The following is a 25,351-nucleotide window of genomic DNA, read 5'->3' as shown; positions in this document are numbered from 1 at the left end:
CAACAACTACAGCCCATCATGGATGAGTGCCCCAGGTCACCCACTCCACAAAGCCTGCCCAGCACATCCCAACCCTCCATGGAGGATTCTCCCTTCTTTGTGCCTCCATCATTTGATCCCACCGCCTTCACCCAAATGTTCTCCAATTTTTCCTTGTTTTCAAGTTCAACTCTCAAGATCACACTCCTCATGCTACATTGTTTATTAAGTCCAGCCAAGTCACTGAGTAGTCGCTTACAAAGCACTGAAAGATGGCGTATCCTGCACAACACAAACTCACTCTTCCTGAACATGACAGGGAATGTATGCCCACTGCATGCCATGCCCAGGGGTCCAAATCCACTTCCTACATTGCCTGCTCCCAAGGGTCTGGTTCTGTTCCCAGGAATTCCATGGGCTGCCCTCTCCATGAGGCAGTTAGCACTGCCCAGGGCTGAACACCTGCAGCTTCTCCTCTTCCTGCCAGGCCTCATAGTCCTATAGGGTGCACTGTGCTATGAAGCAAACTCAGTTGGTGGCAATGGGGTTGGGGAGAGATGCCTTACTTGGGAAGTCAGCATGTTCAAATCAGGGCCAGGCAAATCACACCCATGAATGCAGTGAGCAGGGGGTGAGGCAGACAGAGTGAAGGGTATAGATGCACACAGTGTGACTACCTGGACCTGGGGCCCAGTTGCAGGTCACTGCCTGTAGGTCCTTTGTTGGCTGAGTTTTGCGAATATTCAACCAAAGTTGGAAATCTGCATGTTCATATCCATTTTTAGATATTAACAGGTTTTTCTTCAGTATACCAACTATTTCCCAAACCTACTGCATCTGCAGACAGGCCACTGCTGGCCTTGGTCTCGGACAATTCCTAGATTTTGTGGCTCCATCTTGGGAACATGTGCAGCTATATCAAGTGTTGTGTAGATCCAAGTTGAAATTCAGCTGGAACTTTAGGGTTCAGAATAACTTCAGAGGCCTTAATCATGAAACACACCAACGGGGAGCTTCCCCAGCCAGTGCACAAAGCCAGGAGCAGGAAAGCACTATTACCGGTCAGCAGGTCCATCTCCAGCAAGGCCTGGAACAAGCTGGGATGCTTATCTTTCAGCTCCTTCTCCCACGGGAAGGCTCTGCATGTTGAAAGTCTTCCATACCTGTGCTTGAGGTCGAGGTAGGCATTGCGGGGGTCGCCTGCACAGAAGGGAAAATGCAAGGTGTCAGGAGAGGAAGCCCCATCCCTCTGAGCTCCTCTTCCTAAGAGGAACTAGAAAGAAGAGGCCACCACACTCAGCATTACTGGCTTTTGGCTTGGGTTCTGCAGGAATCTGAAACTGGCTACGATGCCTTCGCCATGAGGTCACAAATCCAGCGCCAAGGCCAAGGGCAAGGTGCCAGTGCTGCTGAAGGCTGCTGAATAATTCTGCAGAATGAGCAGCTGGCCTCTGACTGGTCCCCAGGTGGCCCATATCTAGGCCATTTTGTTGGCATGTGAGTTGAGGAGCACAACCCAGAGATCCCCAGGGAAGCAAGGCAGTCAAAGACGTTAGGAAAATCTGCCTAATGCCACCAAGCCGATCAGCCTGCAAGGCTGGCCTGCCGACGCGGGGAACCTCTCCTGCTATTATGTAAGTTCCCCAAATCAGTTTCTTTCCTATTTGGCTATTCCTATTCCTATCTGTTTTCTCCCTCTTCTGACAGCATCCTATTTTTCTGGATGATTCAGCAGGGAGAGCAGCAGTTAAAGACCAGGACAGCCTAGTTTTAAGTAGAAACTCAGAAGCACTGCCTATCTACACCGGTCTGTTACCATCTCCTGACCCCCACTCAGATCGCTTTATGTAAACCCCATCAGGCCTGGGTACACACAAAATGTGTCCCCTTCCTCTACAGCTCGGAATGAAAAGTTCCATTCAGCAGATGGTGAGCAAGAAGACATCTACAGCTTGACCTAAGATGGAACACTGGGAGATCAAACAGGACCAAATTTTGTGTATGTGCTCTGGCTGAGAGGCCAAAGATGCCTGTGCAAATACCAGTGGGTAGCCCAGCAGTCTGTCTGAAATACATTCCCTCTGCTGAGAACTGCCCATGTCTTCCCAAAAGAGTCAATTTCAGAGATTCAAAAAGAAACGCAAGCCTCAAACAACAAAGTCATTGTTCAACGTTTCTGAAAGCTAATATTCAGATATTAATGGCCCAAGACAAAAGTGCGCTGAGGGGGAAACATTTCTAATAATTAATTTATTTTCCAATTCATTTTTCTTCTCTTAGGCCTTATGGATGAGAACTACAGCACGCAAAGCTCAAACACACACACATACATAAACACATACATGCACACACACACGCTCTCTCATTTGTATTCCCCCTTCAAAATCCTTATTCATGTATTACTTTTATTTATTTGAAAAGCAGGAGACAAGAGATGGAGAGAGGGACCTCCCGTCCCCTGATTCATTCCCCAGATGTACACAACAGCCGGGACTGAGCCAGGACAAAACCAGGAGCAAAGAACTCAATCCAAGTTACCTAGGTGGTAGGGGATGAACTGCTGGAGCCAACACCTGCTGCCTCCCAGGGTGCACTTGAGCAGGATGCTGAGAGCAGAGCCAAGGCCCAAACTCAGGCACTCTGATATGGGATACAGGCACCCCAAGCAGCCTTTTAACTGCTCTGCTGAACACCTGCTCTTCTCATTTGCTGTCTTCAGCTAGCTTAGGTGTGGGGAAGGCTGAGAGATATGTGTTGGATCTTCTTGACATTTTGAAGGCCAGGTGACACTAGTTACACTCTCCATAGCATCCACTTGTGGAGGGTTTGGGGGTCACTCTTCTCCCCATTGGTATCTGAGCTGAATCACACTTGTTCCATCTTAGTTCCATTCAGAAGACACACCTGTGCAGCTACCAACGCTCAGAGCCAGAGCTGGTGTGCTGATGCAGTAGGTTAAGCCACAGCTTGGAGATCTGGCATCTCATTATCAAAGTGTCCATTAAGGGTCCCAGCTGCTCCACTTCCAATGCTACTGCCTGTTAGCATGCCTAGGAAAGCAGAGGATGATGGCCCAAGAATTTAGGTTCCTGTCACTCACGTGGGAATCCCAGTCAGAATTCCTGGCTCCTGGCTTTGGCCTGGTCCAGCCTCACCTGCTGTGGGCACCTGGCGAGTGAGCCAGGAGATGAAGGATCTCTACCTCTCCATCACTCTTTTTTTTTTTTTTAAAGATTTATTTTATTTTTATTACAAAGTCAGATATACTGAGAGGAGGAGAGACAGAGAGGAAGTGGAGCTGCCGGGATTAGAACCAGCAGCCATATGGGATCAAGGTGAGGACCTTAGCCACTAGGCCACGCTGCCAAGCCCATCACTCTGTCTTTTGAATAAATAGATAAATGAGTGTTTTTCTGAATGCACTCAAAGCTTAGCAAGGCTATTGAGTGCCCCATACTTACATGCTTCCTGGTTCTGGCTCCCGAGCTGGACAGTGGACGCGTATGCAGATACTAGGTCCTGGACCTCAGCACAGCGCTCATGGTACAGCGCAATTTGTTCCGCGAGCTGCTTCTCAAGCAGAGGATTGAAGATCTACAGGAGGGTAAGCAAAACCAAGCACGGTCGTCATGCGTCCCATCAGAGGGCTTCAACTTGCTTCACTCACTCATGACCACCACCAGGAGCCTTCTTGGTTGGCGTCTCTGTCGTCACTGGTTGGTAGTGCTAACTCCAGGAGACACCAGCCCCATCTGCTTCCCTCTGGTGCGTGTGTGTGTGTGAACATCATCTTCTTTGCAGAGCTTCCTAAATGTCAGCCTGCCAGACTTTCCTCTCCAACTCCCCCACCACATTCCTCAAAGCCAAGCAGCCACCCTCTTTTCCTTTTCCCTGCTGTGTACACATTCTAGAAAAAAAATCACAACTCTACCCATGGCTCCCATCAAGGGACTTGGTGTGTGCCCTGCAGGGCCTGCTGTCCTGAAGTCCTGCCCATCTCCCAGGGTAGGAGGCCAGGCAGGTGGTTCCCTGTGAATCCACACCTCTCCCGCAGCACTCACCCCCATGGTGGAACATGCTATCACATCTCAACGCTGGAACATCCCACGAGGGGAGCCGTTGAGTGAGGGACTGAACTCAGGTCCACTAGGGGGACACAGAGTGACTGTGACCCTCAGGGGTGACATGGTGTCTATCAGGCAAATGCAAAATAGCAACATTCTTTGCACATTACAAGGTACATGTCCTTGGTAAATCACTGATCCAGTTTTGTGTGTTAACACACTCAGGTTTGCCAAAAACACATGTATTCATATTTTCTCTGTGACTTGTGCTTTTTTTTTAACCTTTCCAATGGTGGCTTCTGTTAATTTTTTATCTTTATTAAGACACAGAAATGATATATATATATATATGAGCAGGTTTCAAAAAAAGTTCATGGACTGTGGCGGGTGTGTGGCCGTAAGACACCCAAGTCCCACAGTGGAAGGCCTGGGTTGGATCCCAGCCTCCATCCAGCTCCCTGGTAACGTGCGCCAGAGAGGTGACAGAGATGAGCCAAGCATTTGGGCTCCTACCATCCGCAGGGGACACCTGGGTTCAGTTCTTGACTCCTGACCTCTTAGAGCCAGTGGTTAGAAGCTACCTCTCCTGCACTTACCAACTCTCACCTTTCTCAGCTACATATTTTTTAAATTTATGGAAAAAACAGATTTTAAAATGTGTTTATTTTGGTGCCACCATCCCCCACCACACACATACATTGAAATCCTGTCCCAGGAGATGTACTTCCTTTTGAAGACTCCATTAAGTACACCTATGTGTTTATACTCATGAGAGTGCATAGATTTCTCACTGTGATCCAACTTCCAAAAACTGATTTTGAGCTACCGTCCTGCTGGCCTCAGCAAGTAACAGGAAGCCTGCACACAGTAGGCCCTCAATAAACATTTGTTGCAAAAATGCATAAAGGCATATCCTTGTTTTTGCTTCTTCCTAGTAGGGGCTGGGGAGAGGGGCACATGACTCCTCATGACAACTTTGTTTTTCCTAAAACAAATCGCACATGTCCAAGGTAAGGAAAAACTGTCTTTCAGGGACCAGATGTGCTTCCAGAACTCCTTACCACCAGTCCCCAAGTCCCATGCTGGGATGGTTCCTCTGGGGGAAGTCCCCAGGCCAGGCAGGGTGGACCCTTCCATTGGTGGGTGGGGCCCAGGGCTGAGCAGCTGTAGGAGACTCAGCCCTGAGTTTGCAGCCCTCCAGGAGCTGTCCAAGCCCAGCCTGCCACCCCAGCAGGAGCCCAGGGCTGTGTCTCTGCAGAGAGCAGCGAACCAAATCAGGACTGCAATTTGCTGGAGAACTCCCCTCTTCTGATACTTTAAATAATCGCATACCCCAGAAGCTTCACCAAATAAGTAAGATTCTCTCCTTTCATTAGCTTAATCACTGGATAGGCAACAGCCTGATAAAAATCTACTCTATAATTAAGCTGGTAGTTATTAAAACAGAGGAAGTAAATGGTTTCCATTTTATGAGTACTAAATGAACCGAGCGGTAACAGAAATCTATTATCGTATTTGCGGGAGGGAGTGGGGAGAAGCGACCATATTCATTATGTGTGATGGCAGAGCCGAGACACCGCCTGGCTTGGGTCAATCTTTGGTTTACTCTGAGCTCCAGGCCCTGCACCACACATGCCTAGCCCCCAGAGCGTAACCAACTGCATCCTCTAGGACTCACCTGTTCTGGGGGCAGACTGCGCAGACGATAGTACTTCAGGGGTCCGAAAAACCCCTCCACGCCAGCCACATACCTGCTCCCTCCGATAATGAAGTACCCAGCTGTGTCATTATAATGGAAATCCTCCCGGAAGCTAGGCAAAAACACAAAGGATTAAGCGTGCTCTGGGATGCAACCAGATTACTGGCTTTTTTTTGTTTGTTTTGTTTTTTTTAAACTCTGCTTAAATCAAATCACCAGTCTTTCTGGGGCATCAGATGGCCTAAGACTAGCATCTGTACTCTGCCACCAAGCAGCTCTGGGCCCTGGGTCCATCATCGGGAAGGCTCCTGGCGCTTTCTCAAGACAGCTGCTCACTCCGGGGATGGTGAAGAGGGTGAGCTAAGACATCCAGCATCTGGCCCAGCCCTCAGTCAATACACAGTGGGTTGCGTATTTGTGATCAGCTTTGGAATCCATGAAACTATCCAGACTGTGTGGGCGATAATTGGAAATGATTTGCTCTGAAAGAGGAAAAACTCTCAAAAGAATAAAAGATGGTTGTTGGGGGAGAGCGGTGGACTAAACAGGTGGACTCTCAGTTAAGGACAGATCAAACTGAGTTGCGATGAGGAGGCCACAGCAAGGTGGAAGGACTTGGCAAGAAGGCAGCAGCTGAAATGCTGACCTTGATGCTCGGGGAAGAAGCAGAGGATGTACAAGCTGGCCTGTCTGAAATGTCCCATCATGCTCCAATAGCCACCCAAGAACGGGAGGCCCCACTAGGCCTTTAGGAGGCAGTGTCTCCAGGACACACACAAGCTCAGGACACAAGCTCTTCCACTATGCTGCTTGAAAGAGGAATACTATTCAGCCAAGAAAAGAGGTAAAACCCATCACTGGTAGCAACATGGATGAACCTGGAGATCATGCTGTGTGAACCAGACTGAGCACAGAAAGACAAACACCATCGGAGATCACTCTTAGGTACAAGCTAAAGGAGTTGAACTCATGAAAGCTGGGAGTGGGGTGGTGGGGAGCAGAGGCTGGAGAGAGTTGCGGAGTAGGGGACGGGAGAGGAGGCGGGTGGCAGTTGCAGCCAGGAGAAACAAGTTCTGGTATTCTTCTAGTACAGTAGGATGCATAAGTTTAACAACATCACATGAAATAGTGGGGCCACCATTGTGGCATTACCAGGTTAAGCCTCCACCTGCGATGCCAGCATCTCACAGGCAATGCTTTGAGTCTGGGCTGCTCCATTTCCAATCCTGCATCTGGGGAAGCAGTGGAGGAACAGCCCAAGTCCTTGGGCCGTTGTACCCGCCTGGGAGACCTGGAAGAAGCTCCTGGTTCAGCCGTGGCTGTTGCAGCATTTTGGAGAGTGAACCAAAAGGTGGAAGATCTTTCACTCTTTCATCCACACCTGCCCCTCTTTAACTCTGCCTTTCAAATAAATAAACGCATTTTTTTTAAAAGATTTTATTATTATTATTGGAAAGCCGGATATACAGAGAGGAGGAGAGACAGAGAGGAAGATCTTCCGTCCGATGTTTCACTCCCCAAGTGAGCCGCAACGGGCCGGTACGCGCCGATCCGAAGCCGGGACCAGGAACCTCTTCTGGGTCTCCCACGCGGGTGCAGGGTCCCAAAGCTTTGGGCCGTCCTCAACTGCTTTCCCAGGCCACAAGCAGGGAGCTGGATGGGAAGTGGAGCTGCCGGGATTAGAACCAGCGCCCATATGGGATCCCGGGGCTTTCAAGGTGAGGACTTTAGCCGCTAGGCCACGCCGCCGGGCCCTAAATAAGCGCATTTTTTAAGATTTATCTATTTTTCATTACAAAGTCAGATATACAGAGAGGAGGAGAGACAGAGAGGAAGATCTTCCATCCGATGTTTCACTCCCCAAGTGAGCGCAACAGCCAGTGCTGTGCCGATCCGAAGCCGGGAACCAGGAACCTCCTTCAGGTCTCCCACACGGGTGCAGGGCCCCAAAGCTTTGGGCCATCCTTGACTGCTTTCCCAGGCCACAAGCAGGGAGCTGGATGGGAAGCAGGGTCGTCCAGCAGGGATTAGAACCGGCGCCCATATGGGATCCCGGGGCGTTCAAGGCGAGGACTTTAGCCGCTAGGCCACGCTGCCGGACCCAATAAATACATATTTTTAAAAGCAATATTACATTGAGTATGTTAAGTAACTCCAAGAGAAGATTTTAAATGGTGTCACCCCACAGAAATAACAAATGAGTGAGGCGACAGATACACCAAATATCTGGACTTTGCTATTACACACTGAGCCTCACAGGCATATACAAACATGTATCCATTAAAAATATTCCTTGAGATTTATTTATTTGAAAGGCAGAATTATAGAGAGAGGGAGAGACAAACAACTTGCATCCATTGGTTCAGTCCCCAAACGACTACAATAGACAGGGCTGGGCTAGACACAAACTGGGAGCTTCTTCGTGAGCCCAGTGACATGGGCCATCATCTGCTGCTTTCCCAGGAGTGCTAGCAGAGAGCTGGATCAGAAGAGGAGCAGCTGGAATTCCAACTTTCAACCCTATACGACAGATGCCAGCCTAACTTGCTGTGCCACGGAGCCATCCCCAATTTAAAAACAGATTTGAAAGATATCTGAAGATATACTCCGAGATATATTGCTAATTGAAAAAATAAAGGTACAGCACACAGGGTATATTTTTATTCTAACAGGAGATGCTGTGTGTGTGTCTACATTAAAAAAAAAAACTTAATTAGAGGTATACATAAAATTTAAAAAACAATCCATCTGTTTCCCCAGAGGTGAGAGTAAAGGATGTTACATATAGGGAAGCAAAGTAACAAATTGCATTTTCCTATAGTTCTGATCTTTTAAAACCAGGGTCTTTAAAAGCTTAAACAAGAATGGATGAACAAGAAATGACACCACATATGTGAACAGCAAGGAGGAGTTAAGCAAGGTCTCAAGAAAGAAGCCCAGCCATGAGGAATGAGCCAGATAGCACAGAGGGCAGATGGAAGCAGAAGGGAGGAAAGGAAAATGCCAGGCAGTCGCCAGGAGTCCAGGGAGCCATGTGACAGGGATGAGGACAGAAAACACCAAGGGCCAGGTGACGTGGATGCGGACATAGCAAGCCTCCCACAGTCGGGTCAGGGAAACCAGGTGACCCAAGTTTATTCCAGGAGAGAGCATAGATTGTCCTTTAGCAAAGAACTCAATGCCTAGCAGGTGCAACTGGCAGGGCAGGAAACACAAAAAGGCGAAGAAATGGGTACAGTCTGACATCCACCGACGGCAGCAAGCTTGAACACTAAAGAACTAGCTTTGCCCAAGGGCAACTCGGAAGGAAAGCAAGGGCTTCAGCTCAGTTCTTGTTGCAGGCCGACAGCCTTGGCGGGCTCATCCCTTTTCTCCAGGATGGATTACCTGTGAGAGTGGGTCTGGAGGATTGGTCCTCCAGATCTCGCACAGATGAGACATGGCAACAACCGCATGAGACAGCAGCTGGCACCAGATGACTCCTATGCCACGACTCTGCACAGAAGCTCTCCCAACAACTTCTACTCAACCATCACCAGTGCACCTGCCAGCCCCAACGGCTCTGCAACATCTACCGCTGAAGCCTACACTATGCCATAGGTGAACTGGACACAGTGCTTGGGAACCTCCCCCTCCCCATTTTAGAAATGGAAACAGAAGGCTGGCCACTTGTCCCAGCAGTCCCAATTAAAATAACCATGTCCCACCTGCGACGGTATGAGTTCACTGCCCACCTCTGCCTCTTCCTCCAGCCTCCTGCTCACTCAGACCTGGGGAGGAGCTGTGATGGATCAAGAACCTGGGTTCCTGAGAGACCCAGACTGAGTTCTCGGCTCCTGGCTTTGTCCCGGGGATACTGTGAGCATGTGGGGAATTAACCCACAGCTGGAAAGGCCAGCTCTCCCTCTGCCTCTCCAATAGATAAGTTATGTTCAAAGTATCATGTTCAACACGACAGCTTGGTTAAAAACAAAACAAAGACAGTAATAATGCCCACCTCTATGGTAGCTGTGAGGATTAAGTGAGCTACACTGGGGTGTCCCTTGTTGGAAATACATGCCACTATAAGTGTTGCAGACTTCAGAATTTTCTGAACCTGGGCGTACTTACTTAGACTTTACCAACTGACCATCCCTAATTAGAAAACTCAACATCTGGAAATGCTGCAATATTCAAACATTTTCGAGCCAACTGGGACAGCATCAGGCCCATAGCAGGCCCAGAGACTTAACAGCCACAGCTTTTCTTATTACAAGCTTAGCACAACATTGGACTTTTACTTCTGAGTCTCATCTTGGTAAGAGTGAAGTACATTTATTCTCAAGCTAGTTACTACCAATTGTATGGTCTTTATAATCAGGCCTTCCACTGAAAAATAAACTCCAATAAAATATAAGTAGGGGCTCTTTCTATAAAAACGATGTTAATTCTTTTGGATAGACTCAGTAAAAAGCTGTGGAGGAATTAATACAATATTAAAAGGCTGGGGAAATAAACTTGAGGCAACTCCACGACTTGTGAGCTTTGGTGGTTTCACAGGTGGTGTTGTTCCCTTTGCTTTCTGGCAGAAACAGACACTGGAGTTGTCCACGCAAGAAAGCCCACGGGGAACAGTAATCTGAAAATCCATACTCAAAGAAAAGGCCCCTCTAGAAAGACAGGTTGGTGAATGTACATTTCTATTTTTTAAACGCAATTAAATGCTTCAAGTGTCTTTCCTATGGATTCTTGCCCTGAATTGTCTAACTGATAGTAAATCACTTGGTCCCTATGGCACCGAGCGGTAATTTTTCAATTGTCATTAATGGCCATCAACCAGCAGGGGATCTATCCAGCCTGGTCTCCATCTACTTTGGTATTTCCACATTTTTATTCCCTACAGTTCTCAGACTGCCTAAAGACTGCAGGAGATTCCTTGCCCTGTGTGTTGCTTGATGGCTGTCAATTTGGCCACCCTAAACCTGCGCCAGGCTATTCCAAGCCCAAGTCAGGCACTTTTGAAAGCCTCAGACCCAACGGCAAACTCCTCTCTGATTTGCATTGGAGAGAGAATCAGGGGGCTCTAAAACTCCCTGACGCTGCCAGCTCAAAGTTTCTTAGGGAGGAAAGCTTCAGATTTCCAATGAGCCATGCCTCACCCCCTTATAGTAATTCTCCCCTTCAGTGCCACTTCCTTAGCAGCCACAGTGTGATTGCAAATGCATTTGTTTAATAATAACTTTTCTCTCTCTCTGTTTCTCCCGGCAGATTGTTTTAGCCAGGGGCTGTATTCTTTTGTTTCATCATTTCATTCCCACACCTGTGCACGGTGTGTGGCATGTGATTGGCCCTCAATAAGTACGTGTTGATTGTGTGAATGAATGAGTGACTGGCGGAGGGAATTTAACACTACAGAATCCAGCCGTCAGCAGTCATCAAGGGCTCCTGACAGCCTCCCATCAATGCCCTGGACTTCAGCATTTAAATGCTTCCCGGGATACCTTTGTGGGATTACAGCCATTACAACATCACAATGCTCGCATTACAGAAACAGGGAGGGGGTGGGGCGAGAGGGAGGAGGGCGAGGCTTTCTCTGGAACAGGTGGGCTGGAAACAGTTGACGTTCAGTTCCCTGGCTTGGCCCATTCTGAAAGCAGGGCTGTGACTGGACTAAGTCCAAACCACCTCCTCACAGGTGCCCTAGGTGGGTTCTGGAAGCCATCTGCTGGGCCTGGCTTGAAGTCTAGTTGCCCCAGGAACACAAGGAGGGCAGCTGATCTAGAATGTGGGTTTTTGTTTAATAATAAGACCAAATGTCAGCCCTTGGTATGACCTCCGGAAGTGTCATATTGAAAATGTTAGATATGACAACTTCTCTCGAGGTAAGCTGTGCCCCGTCCCCATTCGTATGTTGAAGACCAAAGCCCTAGAATGGCCTTCATTGGCAAAAGGGTTACTGCAAACATCAGTGAAGATGATGTCATACTGGTTAGGCAGGTCCCCAACCCAACAGGACTGGTATCTTTATCAAAAGGAGAGTTCCGGACAGAAAACACACACAGGCAGCACATCCTGTGGACACTGGAGCTGTGCTGCCGCGTGCCGGGAGCACAGCAACCCACGGGCAATGACCTTGGACCTGTGACCATTACAGCTGAGACACTGAGTTCCTGGGCTGAAGTCACTCCACTCTATGACTTGGTCTTGACAGCCCCTTGTCTGGCCTTTGTCCACAATGCACTGATGTCTACTTCCAATATTCTGGAATGTGGGAGACAAGTCCTTCTGTTAAAAAATGAAGTGTATGCAACTCTACCTGATATCCCAAATACCCTGGGGTCACAACTGTATGCCAGGGAGAAGAAATGACAGTTCTAGAATGCGTGTCCCAAAACGAGCATCCCTCATTTCTGGAGCTCACTTCACACAGATTGCCAGAGGACATTCCTGAAGGTGTTGTGGATCTGCTGTTGGCCATAGAGAGCTCACACACTCTCCCACTGCTGAGCTTTTCAGAGGCAAGCCACCTGTCACGTGACAAGGACCTTCTCTGCAACACGACCCTGCCGACCAAGCCCACCAAGTGCCTTTCAAGGCATTCAATTCACTCTGTTCTAGAGCGCAGTCTTTGTGCCTCCCCACACCTATGTGCTACCCTCCCCCAATCTCTTTCTCGCAGGCTCAAGAGGTAAGCACTTTCTAAGCTTTCCTATAAAACACTAATCCTTTAATCCAGCCATGAAAATAGGCATTGTTCTATGGGCCTGACTTCAAGGTCAACAAAAATGGGTGAAAAAAAAAAAAATAAACCAAATGCCCTCCAGTCCCATCTTGGGCATTTTTGCTACTGATTATATTGCTCTTAAAACTTATAAACACAGGGATTAGAAAATGGGCATTTGGCCCGGCGGCGTGGCCTAGCGGCTAAAGTCCTCACCTTGAACGCACCAGGATCCCATATGGACGCCGGTTCTAATCCCGGCAGCTCCACTTCCCATCCAGCTCCCTGCTTGTGGCCTGGGAAAGCAGTCGAGGACAGCCCAATGCATTGGGACACTCACTGCACCCGTGTGGGAGACCTGGAAGAGGTTCCAGGTTCCCGGCTTCGGATCGGCGCGCACCGGCCCGTTGCGGCTCACTTGGGGAGTGAATCATCGGACGGAAGATCTTCCTCTCTGTCTCTCCTCCTCTCTGTATATCTGACTTTGTAATAAAACAAATAAATCTGTAAAAAAAAAAAAGAAAATGGGCATTTCTCAAGTCCCAGCTGTTCCACTTCTAATTCAGCTCGCTGCCAATGTGCCTGAAAAAGCAGCAAAGAATGGCCCAATCCCTGGGCCCTGCGTCCTGGTGGGAGATCTGTGAGAAGCTCCTGGCTTCTGGCTTTAGGTTCTGCTTTTCAAATAAAAATAAACAAATCTTTGGGGGAAAAAAAACTAGTTAAAAAAAAATCTCAAAAACCCTTAAACACAAAGCCGGTGATTTTTGTCTCCGATCCTTACAATTCTTCTTCTTCACTGTGTTATGCATAAGTCATCTGGCTACTACGGGATACCCCAAATGCCTAAGCAAGGCTGTCCTAAGGTTCTGACACTACCCCACTTGGTCTTAACCAAGAGGCCGTCAAGGGATAATGACAATGACACCATCCAACTCACTCTTCTACATGGATGCAGAAGCAAATTAAAAAATTATGAAACCCAAGGCAAAGGACCGCATTCTCAGTTTGTGTAACTCTCGCACAGGATGGTTACATAAGGATGAAAAGTTACACCAATATCAGTAGCTGCATACATTGCAAATCTAGATTATAAACATAAATATCACGACTGTCTGCTTTTATGTTTTATATGAGGCCAAAGTTACCAGCTATTCTTAATAAGCAGTATTAATACTTTGATTTCTTCCTGGATCCTTCATAGAAGACAATTTTCAAAGAAAATAAATTAAGAAGTGCCATCAGAACGAGAATTTGCAATGAGATCTGGAGAGAGAAAAAATAGTATCTCTTGCTTAGGGGGGAAAAAAGGTTGCAGGGAAGATGGGGAAGTACAAAGACTTGCTCTATGGGCAGAGAACAACCAATGCTTGCAAAAACTGAATGAGGAGGTGTGGAGAGGTGTTAAGCTAAGGGCTGAAGTGCAAAGATTCCTTAACTCTCTAGCAGCAAACTGGAAATAGGAAAGATCACACATACCTAATGGTCTGGTTATGGTAGCTCTTCAAGTCCCGGCCAGTGCTGGTGGTGACTACTATCTGTTGGGAGAGACACATTTAGGTCAGTGACCAGTGGACCTCAGCACGCCAAAGTATGTACCCAGTCCCCGTCCAAACAACCTCGCAAAGGAGCCACCAAATGCGCCGCACGTTCCATTTCTGCCATAATAAAGGCTTTAGCAGTCCTGTGCATACGCTAAGGCTTTACTAAATCCAGTGTCTCCAAGTGATCTGATGCGGTTAAAAATATCCCCCACCAGTTTCTGCCAGGGCATCTCAGCCACTCCTGAGCACCACGCCACAGGTTCATTTGATGTATTTAGGCTGACAAGCTTGTTGCATGCAAAAACAAGGACGTGTGTGTGATACTACAAGGTTTGGAAATTTTACTGTGATTTCATGAGAGCCTGCGGGAGAAAAACAAGATTGGCGCAGCATGTTCTTCACGCACGGCTGTTCCCCCCTCCCATCGCTCAGCACTCTCCACTCTTCATTTCAAGGGAGGGCGACGGTTTGTCTAAAGTGTTGCTGGCTCTTCTCAAGTCTCTGACCACCATGTGAGCTCCAGGACCTTAAGGGTCCTACCGCTTCTTCCAAATACTTCCACAGAGCACATGCCTGAGCAAGTGTACTGGTCTCCCTCCATCACACACAGGGTCTGTGAAAGTTAGACCGACCCATCCCAAACCAAGTCACTTCAGCTACCCAACATGGCGGTGAAAAAAAGGAAAATGGATCTAATCAGCTGTTGTCCAAAACCAATCATTTCCCTTAAGTCACTGTCCCTTGTCGTGGCACCCAGTGCAGGGAACCATCACAGAGGTGGATTTTGTATGGGGGAGCATTAAAGGTTGTTTGGGACCAATGCCTATTATCAGAAAAAGCAAAGGGAAAAAGAAAAAATGGGTCAAAGCCTGCAAGCAGTCCCCAATATACTCCTTTCCCCTTTTCTGATCTTTGCATTTTCTTTCCAGCCTTTTCTTTCTTTTCTTTCTTTTAAATTATTTCATCAGGCTCAGCGCGATGGCTCAGGGACTAGATCCTCGCCTTGCACATGCCAATATCTCATATGGGTGCCAGTTCATGTCCTGGCTGTTCCACTTCCCATCCAGCTCCCTGCCTGTGGCCTGGGAAAGTCCAACGCCTTGGGGAACTGTACCTGAGGACAGCCCAAAGCCTTGGGGCACTATACCTGCTTGGGAGACCAGGAAGAAGCCCCTGGCTCCTGCCTTCGGATCAGCTCAGCTCTGGCCATTGTGGCCACTTGGGGAGTGAATCAGTGGATGAAAAATCTTTCTCTCTGTCTCTCCTTCTCTGTTTAAATCTGTTTCCAATAAATGTAAGTAAGTCTTTTAAAACTTAGTTCATATTTATTTTAAAGACAGGGTGACATACAGAGTGACAGAGATATTCAATTTGCTGGTTTATGCCACAAACAGCTTCAGTGAACGGGGTCAAAAGCCAGGATCCAAATTTCATCCATGTCTTGCACTGTGTTGCAGGGGTCCAAGGAGCTAGACTATCATCACTGCCTTCCTAGGTGAATTAGCACACAGCTGGGTCACAATCTAGGCAGTAAGGACTCGGAGCAGCAATCAGATATGAGATACTGGCATGACAGGCAGCAGCTTACCCAGCTATACCACAATGCCAGTCGCTTTGCACCTGCTTTAACTTACCATGTTGTCGGCCACTCGACCCATGTCTAATTAAACAACTCCTTCTATTCTTGTGCTGCACGGAAACCTTCTACGGTGCCCTACTGCCTTGCAAGGTGAAGTTGAGATTCCTGACAGCAAAGATCCTCCACATGCTAGCCCTCAAGGGCAGCTTTTCTTATTTCTGTCCCCTATACTCCACAAATTTCTACTCCAGCTTATATGGTTCCCCAAATTTCATGGGTTGAAAACTTAATCTTCGTGTTCCTATGTGGATGGTATCTATAGGTACAGAGTTTGGGAGTTGGCAAGGTCAGATGAGGTCATGTGAGTGGAGCGATGGTATAAAGTAATGGTTTACAAGAGGAAAGAAGGGAGGAGGCCAGTGTCATGGGTCAAGCCATTGTCTGTGATTTCAGCATCCCATATGTGAGCGGATTAGAGTCCGGCTGCTCCACTTCCAATCCTGCTACCTGCTAACGCAGGTGAGAAAGCAGCCGACGATTACTCAGCTCCTTGAGCCCCTGCAGCCCACTTGAGACCCAGAGCAAGCTCCTGGCTCCTGACTTCGGCCTGGCCGAGTCGTGGCTGTTGTGACCTTTGGAGACTGAACCAGTGGATGCAAGCTCTCTTCCTTTCTGTCTATAATTTTCTTTCAAATAAATAAACACACCTTTTTATTGTTTATTTTTTTAATAAAGAGAGGCAGAGAGACACGGCTCCTGTGCCTGCTCTTTCTCACCACGTGTCACCCTGACCGTGAAACGACACAGCAAGACCCTCACCAGACGGCTGCAACTTGACATTGGACTTCCCAGCCTAGAGAATCATGAACGACACACACTTTACCTTTATGAATTGCCCAATCTGGGGCACTCCATGGCAACAACACAGAACAAAGATACCATCAGCCTGGTTTCTGCACTGCCCCTGGTCAGATGCTGAGCCATTCCCCACCTCCAAACCATGCCCCACCCCAAACCCATCTGAATTCTGCCCAGACGTAGCAGCCTACCCCGTAAAACCTGCCCTCAGCATCTTGGCATGAAACACTGTCTCCCCTCGCAAAATCGATATGAATCATTTGGCAATTAAACTTGCCTTATGACAGCTCTTCACATGCTTAATGCTACTTCCATAAATAGTCTATAAGCAATTGCTGTCTAGTGCCTTGCATACAGCAGGTGCAAAATAAGATCTGTGAATCTGCTCGGATGATTTGATACCTGTCCCCATAACAAGGAGCACTTAGCTGATCTCCTCCTCCAAAGAAGGCCACAGCCAAGCTTTAATGTCATCAGAGCTCCCACGTGCATGGACATGAAAATGTGGACTTCAGCTACGTGACCCGCTAGTTTTAAGGGAACCGACACTGAAGAGATATCTCAGCTAATGTTTTACAGACTCTCCTCAGGAAGGCAACAAGGATTGATCTGATTTCTTTTCTTTTCAGAGAAGGAAATGCGATCAAGCTAAACACCCAGGGCAGACTGCCTACCGAGCCACGCACAGGACAAACACAGCCGTCTCTTCCAGCTTTGGAACAGCAAAGTTACAAATCAGTCCCAAGAAGCTGGTGAAAGCATGCAGCAACCAGCAAAAGGTATAAGGTTAACTTCCTGAATGACTGCAAAAGCCAGCCCTGGGCTGAGAACTTCAAAGACGGACCCAGGTACTGCAGCCATCACCTACTGCCTCGCAGGGTGCACATCAACAGGAAACTAGAACTGGAAGGAAGCCGGGACTACACCCCAAACAGCATCGAGCTTCCCCTGCAGGTTTCCCACATGCACTGTGGATGAGCCTTGGAAGAATTTCATATGCATGGATTGTAAAGATCGTGGGGGTTTTTTTTGGCGCCAAAATATACCGTTTTTGTAATTCCATTTTCCATGAACTTTTTGAAGTGCTTTCATATATCAAAAAATGGAACTGTTTTCAACTGTGACAACGGATGAGTTGGTATTCATTAACTCAGGGTCAGGAGCATGGGGAACAGATACCACGTGACAGCACAAAGTAAGTCAAGCCAAGCAGATTTACACTAATGTGCAGGTATACAGGATCCTGAACTAAACCAATACATTTTCTTTTTCTTTTTAATATAAAAAAGGTTGTAGATCTGATAGCACTACACAAAACATGGCAAGTGCTGTTCTAACATTTATCACCACAAAGCCTATCTTCCCAGGGGAGAGAGACTGAATCGCTCAGATAATTGTGGCTCTACAGCCAGCTGTATTATTTACTCATTCACAACAGAGTTGAAGGAAGCACTTTCAAAGTTAATTAAATGGGATGGGATTCTTATGATTTAAACTTCCATCCATGAAAGTTTGCAAAGGAGGCTGTCGTTTGCCACAAATCTGCTTTTGTAACCTTTGTTGCACCCTGGTGTTACCGCCAGGCTTAGCTTTTGGTGGGAATGCTACCAGGACTAATAGGCCCATACGGACTAAGCCTCTGCACACAGGTACCTGGCCTCCGCTGAAAGAGATATCCAGCCGAAACCATTCCTTCAAAGGTAGGGTGAATTTCGTTTTCACAGCAAGGTCTTCTCCTCTGATAAGATGCATTTGAATATGCAAATAGCCTAAAAGGAGAAATAAAGTTTGTGAACTGGGCAAAAACTGCCTCAGGGTGAAGAATCTCGCTACACCTTTTCAACAATTGTTCAGAGAAAGTACTAGACTGAATCAGTCCTTCATTTTTATCAAAAACACAGCGAGAGAAAAAAAAATGCAAGCATTCCATTTTAAATAAAACATTTCTTTTAAGCTTCCAGAAAAAAAAGTTTAATTCGATGCCCGTATTTAGTTCCCTATAGTCTGGCTCGCATAAACAACACTCAATTTCTGTTTCCTCCAAACGGAAGAAAAACAAAGACACTTGAGAAGTAATCAGAGTCCAAAAACCCATAAACCCATCTTGATTCCTTCCAATTATTTCTCCAATCTTTTACAGTTGTCTTAATTCCACAACAATTTCTTCAGTAACCTCTCTTTACCGAGTCTGCCCAAAATAATCAACTTAAGTGTTTATAGAAAGAACAGCACTTTTTTTCTCCACTCCCATCTTACGGAATGACAGATTTCGGTAAATGCAGGATTACAGTGAGTGGACGATTCCGGCCGAGCTGCGGCTCCGACGGTAACTTCTACATTCTAGACGGCTGTCACTGCAGACAGAGCCCAGGAACATCACAGCCTTGGTATCAAGGTTCTGTTTTTCCACTCACCCTCTTCAGTGAGGAATACTGAAGGTGTGCCGTACATCTCATTAGAATCCACAAAGTACAGAATCCCACAGAGATTGGACTTGCAATAATGGAGTAAATAAAGCCACACTGAAACAGTAAACCTGCAAGGGAGAGGAGGGGGAGAAAGCTGCAGATTGCTATCATCCAAGAACAGGTAATTACAGCTAACAATGACCAAGTAAATTGCTTTCTTTCTAAAGAAGGGCTGAATCTGCCTTCGTGTTCATCACGGGAGATCAGCTTGCAGAGCTTGATTTTTGAGACAAAGGAGCAGCAAAAGACAGGAGTTAAGCTTCATTGTACAGAACTCACAGGCGTTCCACCTTGCACAGGAAACTGTCTGCCTGGGCCCCTTTACAAATCTCCCATGCCTGCCATCTGAATCCTTGATTAAGGCTTCTAAAGTCAGACATGGAATAAAAATCTGGAAATTAATAAGAGGCTACTTGATAAAAAGCTATTCCAATTCCTGTGATTAAAAGGAGGGTTCTGGGTTTTTTTTTTTTTTTAGCAATTTTGTTTCTACCAATGATAAAAGTCCCAAGGTACCAAAAAAAATGTAATAATCTGCAAATGGCATCACTCTGGGATAACTGGGACACATATACACGAGGAGTCTTTAATGTTCACATTTAGGTTGTTCAGAGCTCTGACTCTGGCCAACCAACACACACCAGCTGATCTAACCATCCCTTTCCTGGATGGGCACTATTTTCACGTAAAAAAAATAGACTGTACATTAGCAATCTGTGGAGGGAGAATAAAATAACAATCAACTTAAACTAGGATACATTTAGCCAAGATAGGTGATCCGTCAGTCATTTAGGAAATATTTGCTGAATGTCTGCTTACTGCCAAGCACCGTGATGGTGATGAGAAGTTCAAGTATGAGAAGCTGGGAGCCATCATATACTGCGTTAGAAACATGGATCGAGGTCAGACCCGATGCCTAAGAGTCTCTCCATTTACACCAGCAACCAGATGGCGGTCTGGGTTAAAGCCATAGCGGTACCTGGTTCTTTGGGCACACACCCAGACATGTCCTTTAGAACATGCTGGGCTTTATAATAGGGCCTCGAAATCAGTGGGATGATAGGCAAGCATACGGTTTCACACAACTCCCTCGTGACCCGCCCAGCGGAGCCAGCTTGTGAAGATAAGTTATTACAACGAAGCTGAGCAGGAACGTAAGCTCTGAAAAGTAACTCAAAATCTTTCTGCAGGCAGGCACCATGCTCCGTGTCTTTAATCCAACAAAAGGAAAAAAAAAAAAAAAAGAATACATTTGTGTGGGTTTTGCGGAAATCAGTGGGGGAGATCAGGCACCTGACAGTCCTGCACAATAGCAAAGGCGAAGTCAGAGCTGCCCTCCAGGCTGGCTGCACCAGCTGTGCAGCGTGTCTCGCAAGATCTCAGGCATCTCACCCATCTCACCCCGTCGCTGTCCGCTCCAGTAATCCCTCAGACAACTAACGCAGGCTAAGATTTGTTTATTTTTATTGGAAAGTCAGATTTACAGAGGGAAGGAGAGACAAAGAGAAAGATCTTTCATCTGCTGGTTCACTCCCCAAGTGCATGCAACTGCCGAAGCTCAGTTGAGCTGATCCAAAGCCAGGAGCCTCTTCCCACGCAGGTGCAGCATCCCAAGGCTTTGGACTGTCCTCTACTGCCTTCCCAGATCAAAAGCAGGGAGCTTGATGAGAAGTGGAGCAGCCAGGACATGAACTGGTGCCCATAGGGGATCCCGGCACTCAAGGTGAGGACTTTGGCTACTAGGCTACCATGCCAGGCCCTCTAGGCCCGCAAGTTGAAAGCCGTGCAGAGCTGAACATTTCTGCAAAGAACCCCACATGCCACAGCACTCCCCACCCCAGCCCCACACCCATCCCCCATGCTTACACAGGGTAATCCAGTCGCTGGCGTCGGGTGGCCTCCAGCTCCCGGTTCTGAAACTTTGGCAGCTTCTTCACAATTCCCGTGTTCTCTCCACTGGAGGCATAGGGAAAGTCCAGGAGGGTGACCACGTCTGCAAACAGCAAAACGGTCACCTTCAGTTACTCCCGAAAAGGACATCTCCCCAAATCCACTCTTCCCAGCACTTTCGTACAGGCTCCAGTCAAGCCTTGGAACCTGAGAGCTGAGAATACCAGCTAGCCTTCACTGCACGCTGTCTCCAGGCCAGGCAGCCCTGCTGGACCCTGCACAGTCCTAACATGCCCTGTGCTGAATCCCACTCCACAGACCAGAAGCCAGAGGCCGACACCACTGTAAGTGGCAGGTTCAAGGTCCAGGCTTTCTTCTAAGTCACAGTGCAAACTGCCTTCTCAATGCCCACACAAGAATTCTGAGCTTGTATCAGTTAACACTTCCACAGCACGTGCACCGGTTAGGAACACAGTGCTCCACTTGTTCCCTATTGCTATTCCCTGTCCACAGAGGAGGAAATGGAGGCCCTGATAAGTAGCATAGGCCAGGCAATATGCTGGATGCAACTCTGAAATAACCTCACAGTAAAGTACAGAGTAGGTTTCTTTACTAAATACAGTAAACAAACAGATTAAAAACAAAAACAAGACCCGGTGTGGTAGCCTAGTGGCTAAAGTTCTTGCCTTGCAGGCTCCAGGATCTGTACAGGTACCGGTTCTAATCCTGGTGGTACTGTTTCCCATCCAGCTCCCGCTTGTGGCCTGGGAAAGCAGTTAAGGATGGCCCAAACCCTTGGGACCCTGCACCCATGTGGGAGGCCAGGAAAGAAGCTCCTGGCTTCGGATCGTCACAGCTCCGGTCAGTGCAGTCACTTGGGGAGTGAATCAGCAGGCGGAAGATTTTCCTCTCTGTCCTCCTCTCTGTATATTTGACTTTGCCATAAAAATAAATAAATAAATCTTAAAAAAAAAAACAACACTCAGCCTTAGAAAGGGTGAAGTAATAAGAAACAGAGCTGGATTCAAACTCAGACAATTTGGTTTCAGACTGCATGCTGCTAAAGTGGCATTGTTTAGGTTTTATTTCCATATTAACTCAACATGTTATTTGAGCCCCAAGACCACTAACCACACCTCTTAAACCGGGAGCCTTCCATTCCCTTTTGCAAATGTAAGAGAATTCTGTGGCTCTGGAAAATATTATTGATGTCTATCACATTTTATTCTTTAAGTTATTTTTATTTTATTTCTAAGGCCGAGACAAACAGAGAGATCTTCCATTTGTTGGTTCACAACTGGCCTCACCAGCACGCCAGGCCCAAGTCAGGAACTCAACATCCCTTCCAGGTCTCCCATGTGAGCGAAGGCTGTCGCCATGGGACCTGTCCCAGGAAGCCTCCCAGGGTGCACTTCAGCAGCACGGGCCCACCACCCAGGATCTGGGGCGAGAAGCAGGCGCCGCCCTGTGAGATGTGTACATCCCAGGAGCATCTTAACCCCTGCCCCCCGTGCCAGGCCCCAGAACCAGCTGCAACTGAGAATGGTTCCACATATATTTCACATATGCGGCTTTAGGCAAGGCAAAGTCTGCATCTTCTGTTTTTTTTTTTTTAATATTCTCCACCATGAAAGAAAAAAGCATTCACTCAACAGAGGAATAAGGATGCTTTCCTCTTTCTTTAAATGCTCTTCAGTTTAAATGCCCTTGACCAGATGTCAGAAAGTCCACTTTTCCAGGCTTGTTGGAGATGGAAAAGCTGGCTTTTGGACAGACCACCAAATTCCAGTATTGGCACAAACTATGGGCCCTCCAGCCTGGGATAGCACACACCCCTGTTCCCCTAAGTGGAAATGATGCTTTCTCATACAGAGAGGGACCTCTGGCCATCAGGTCAAGTTTCATGTAGAAATCCTAAGAGCAGGTTTGAACCGATCAGGATGCTGAGCATACACCTAACCTTTTATGTATGTATGTATGTACGTATGTGTGCAGTCTGAACTTGGGCCGTGTGCACTGGATGTGCCAACCTGCTACGGGAAGGCAGAAAGGGACAGGAGCACTCCGGGAATATCTCTGGAACCTGGGGAAAATTCTACAAGTCTGATAGCCGCTCAACCTTGGTTTGTCTTCTACTGTGCTGAGTGGAGCAGAGGAGACCAGATGGCCATGCCGGGCCCAGGAAGCTTTTTGCTGGTGACTGCTGTCAAGTTACCACGCGTGGGTGCAAACATTAGGCAGGACTCCACTCAACCTGACTCTGGTAGAAAGAGGCTCCGTGAAGGTTTGCGAACTGGAATGAATTTAAGACCAATGCAGAACAGGCTCTTCCTTATCCAAGGAGCAAAGCACATGAGGTCAAACCAGCTTCGTGGCATGAGGAGAGAAGTCTCAGACCAAAGAGGTTAAATTATTTCACATATCTGTTGAACCCACAAAACCAAATAGTAATTTGCTTGTCAAATTCATAGTTTCAACAGTCCTATAATTTGAAACTTTATTATAGTTTCCCCCTTGGTGCATTACTGTCTCCCAATTTTTCAAAAAGTTATTTATTTTTATTTTAAAAATCAGACTTATAGAGACAGAAGAAGTGGCACAGAGAGAAAATTCCTATGCACTGGTTTGCTCCCCAAATGGCCACAAGAACCCAAGCTGGTCCTGTCTGAAGCCAGGAGCCTGGAGCTCCTTCTGGGTCTCCCATGTGGATTTAGGAGCCCACGGACTTGGGCACCTCACTGCTGCCTTCCAAGGCAGGAAGCTGGATGGGAACTGGAGCTCCAGGACTTGAACCGCAGCCCAAATGGGACACTTGCACCATAAGTGGAGGCTTAACCTACTAAGCCATGGGATGGTCCCTATTGCCTCCCCACTATTAACTAGAAATTATTAAGAACAAAATTTTGGGCCAGGCATGATGGCCTAGCAGCTAGAATCCTCGCCTTGAATGCACCAGGATACCATACGGGTGCCGGTTCTAATCCCGACAGCCCCATTTCCCATCCAGCTCCCTGACTGTGGCCTGGGAAAGCAATGGAGGATAGTCTAAGTCCTTGGGACCCTGTACTCATGTGCAAGACCCAGAGAAGGCTCCTGGCTCCTGGCTTTGGGTTGGCTCAGATTCGGCCATTGCAGTCACTTGGGGAGTGAATCAGCAGATGGAAGATCTTCCTCTCTGTCCTCCTCTCTATATGTCTGACTTTGCAATAAAAATAAATAAATCTTTTTTAAAAAAAGAATGTGGCTGCTCGGTCTTTTGGCTAAGATCAAGTATAGTAAAAAAAAAAAAAAAAAAAAGAATAAAATTTCGGAGTAGGAAAGGACTTCAAAATCCATCCAGCCCAGGCTAACATGTAGATTTATTTTTCAAGTAATTGATTGTGGCTGCCTGGAGTACAAAGATTGATTACTGATGTCTATCTCAGCCAGTGGAATAGGAGGAACAGAAGCAACACCATTCACTTTTAAAGAATCTACAGGTAGGAAAACTTAGATCAAGGGAGGGCTGGTTGCTTGCTCAGTTGCCTATAGGATGTAAGCTGCATGAGACCAGGGCCATATTCCTTCCTTAGGCCCTGTGATAGCGCCTAGTACTTGACAGGGATTTTATAAACACTGGTGAATGAATGATGAGCATAGCTGTGACAGGTCAAGATTTGAATGCATCTCCCTTTTTTGGCAGCACCTTCCACACTTCTTCAATGTGTTCCACACTGCCCAAGGCAAACACCTTCTTTCAAACCCTTCCCCCAAATCAATTTTTTTACTTATCTTGAAGAGATTAGATCTTTTCTCTCTCTTTTTTTTTAAAGAAAAAATCTTTCGAATATGAATACAAAAACCCACAGTTCACACTGGAAACATCTCCCCTCCTGACTCTTTGGCTTATCTCTGCAAGAAGAGGCATTAAACATAGTTTAGCACAAGCTCCTTCACTTTGAGAAGTGTTCATATCTTGCAGACGGTTGCTAGCTGATAAGAAACATAGCTACAAACCACTGGCCTTTTTATGATCTACCTTGCAACTCGAAGACCTTCCAGAGAGATCAGGGGGAGAGGTCCACCTGTCATGCTTCTGTGTGGCTATCCTGGCGGCTAAAACACTGACATGTCTCTCGGTTGGAGGATCTAAAGGTCCCACAACTCATACTGGTCCCTCAGTTCAGCAGGGACCCCCAGCACCACCCTGCTTCAGTACCAAGGCCAGCGCCAGGGAAGCTGATTCAGCGAGGGACCTGAGAAAGGCTGCTGAAGATTGATTCATTTTGAGAGAGACACACATATACAGAGAGCTTCTATCTGTTGATTCACTTTCCCAATGTCTGTAACAGCCAGGGCTGGGCCAGGGCTGGATCAAGGAGACAGAAACTCAATCCAAGTCTCCAGCAGCAACCCAACTACTTGAGCCATGATTGTTGCCTACCAGGTCTGCAATGCCTGAAAGCAGGTGTCAGGAACCCCAATGTGGGATACAGACAACTTACGCCTCAAGTCAAACACCCTCGGCTAGACAAATATTTTGAAGAACACTCCAGGTGGCGTGGCGTTGGAGCATGATGTAGCCCCCTCACTA

General features: G+C 47.2%; 1 protein-coding gene across 1 annotated transcript in view; it reads right to left on the bottom strand.

Annotated features, from left to right (window-relative positions):
• Positions 1-25,351, bottom strand: part of SEL1L3 (SEL1L family member 3) — a 100,006-nt gene that overhangs the window by 52,714 nt on the left and 21,941 nt on the right. The window contains exons 3-9 of the mRNA XM_004579168.4: positions 20,755-20,881; positions 18,835-18,956; positions 18,074-18,189; positions 13,919-13,977; positions 5,722-5,854; positions 3,441-3,573; positions 1,039-1,179 (exon numbers count right to left, since the gene is read on the bottom strand). Coding sequence (XP_004579225.2) covers positions 1,039-1,179; positions 3,441-3,573; positions 5,722-5,854; positions 13,919-13,977; positions 18,074-18,189; positions 18,835-18,956; positions 20,755-20,881 — 831 coding nt within the window. The remainder of the gene's footprint in view (positions 1-1,038; positions 1,180-3,440; positions 3,574-5,721; positions 5,855-13,918; positions 13,978-18,073; positions 18,190-18,834; positions 18,957-20,754; positions 20,882-25,351) is intronic.

Source organism: Ochotona princeps, chromosome 11 (assembly GCF_030435755.1).
Source record: "Ochotona princeps isolate mOchPri1 chromosome 11, mOchPri1.hap1, whole genome shotgun sequence".
Classification (NCBI taxonomy): domain Eukaryota; kingdom Metazoa; phylum Chordata; class Mammalia; order Lagomorpha; family Ochotonidae; genus Ochotona; species Ochotona princeps.
The sequence above is the reverse complement of the archived record's forward strand: the minus strand, read 5'-3'. Positions and strand labels throughout refer to the sequence as shown.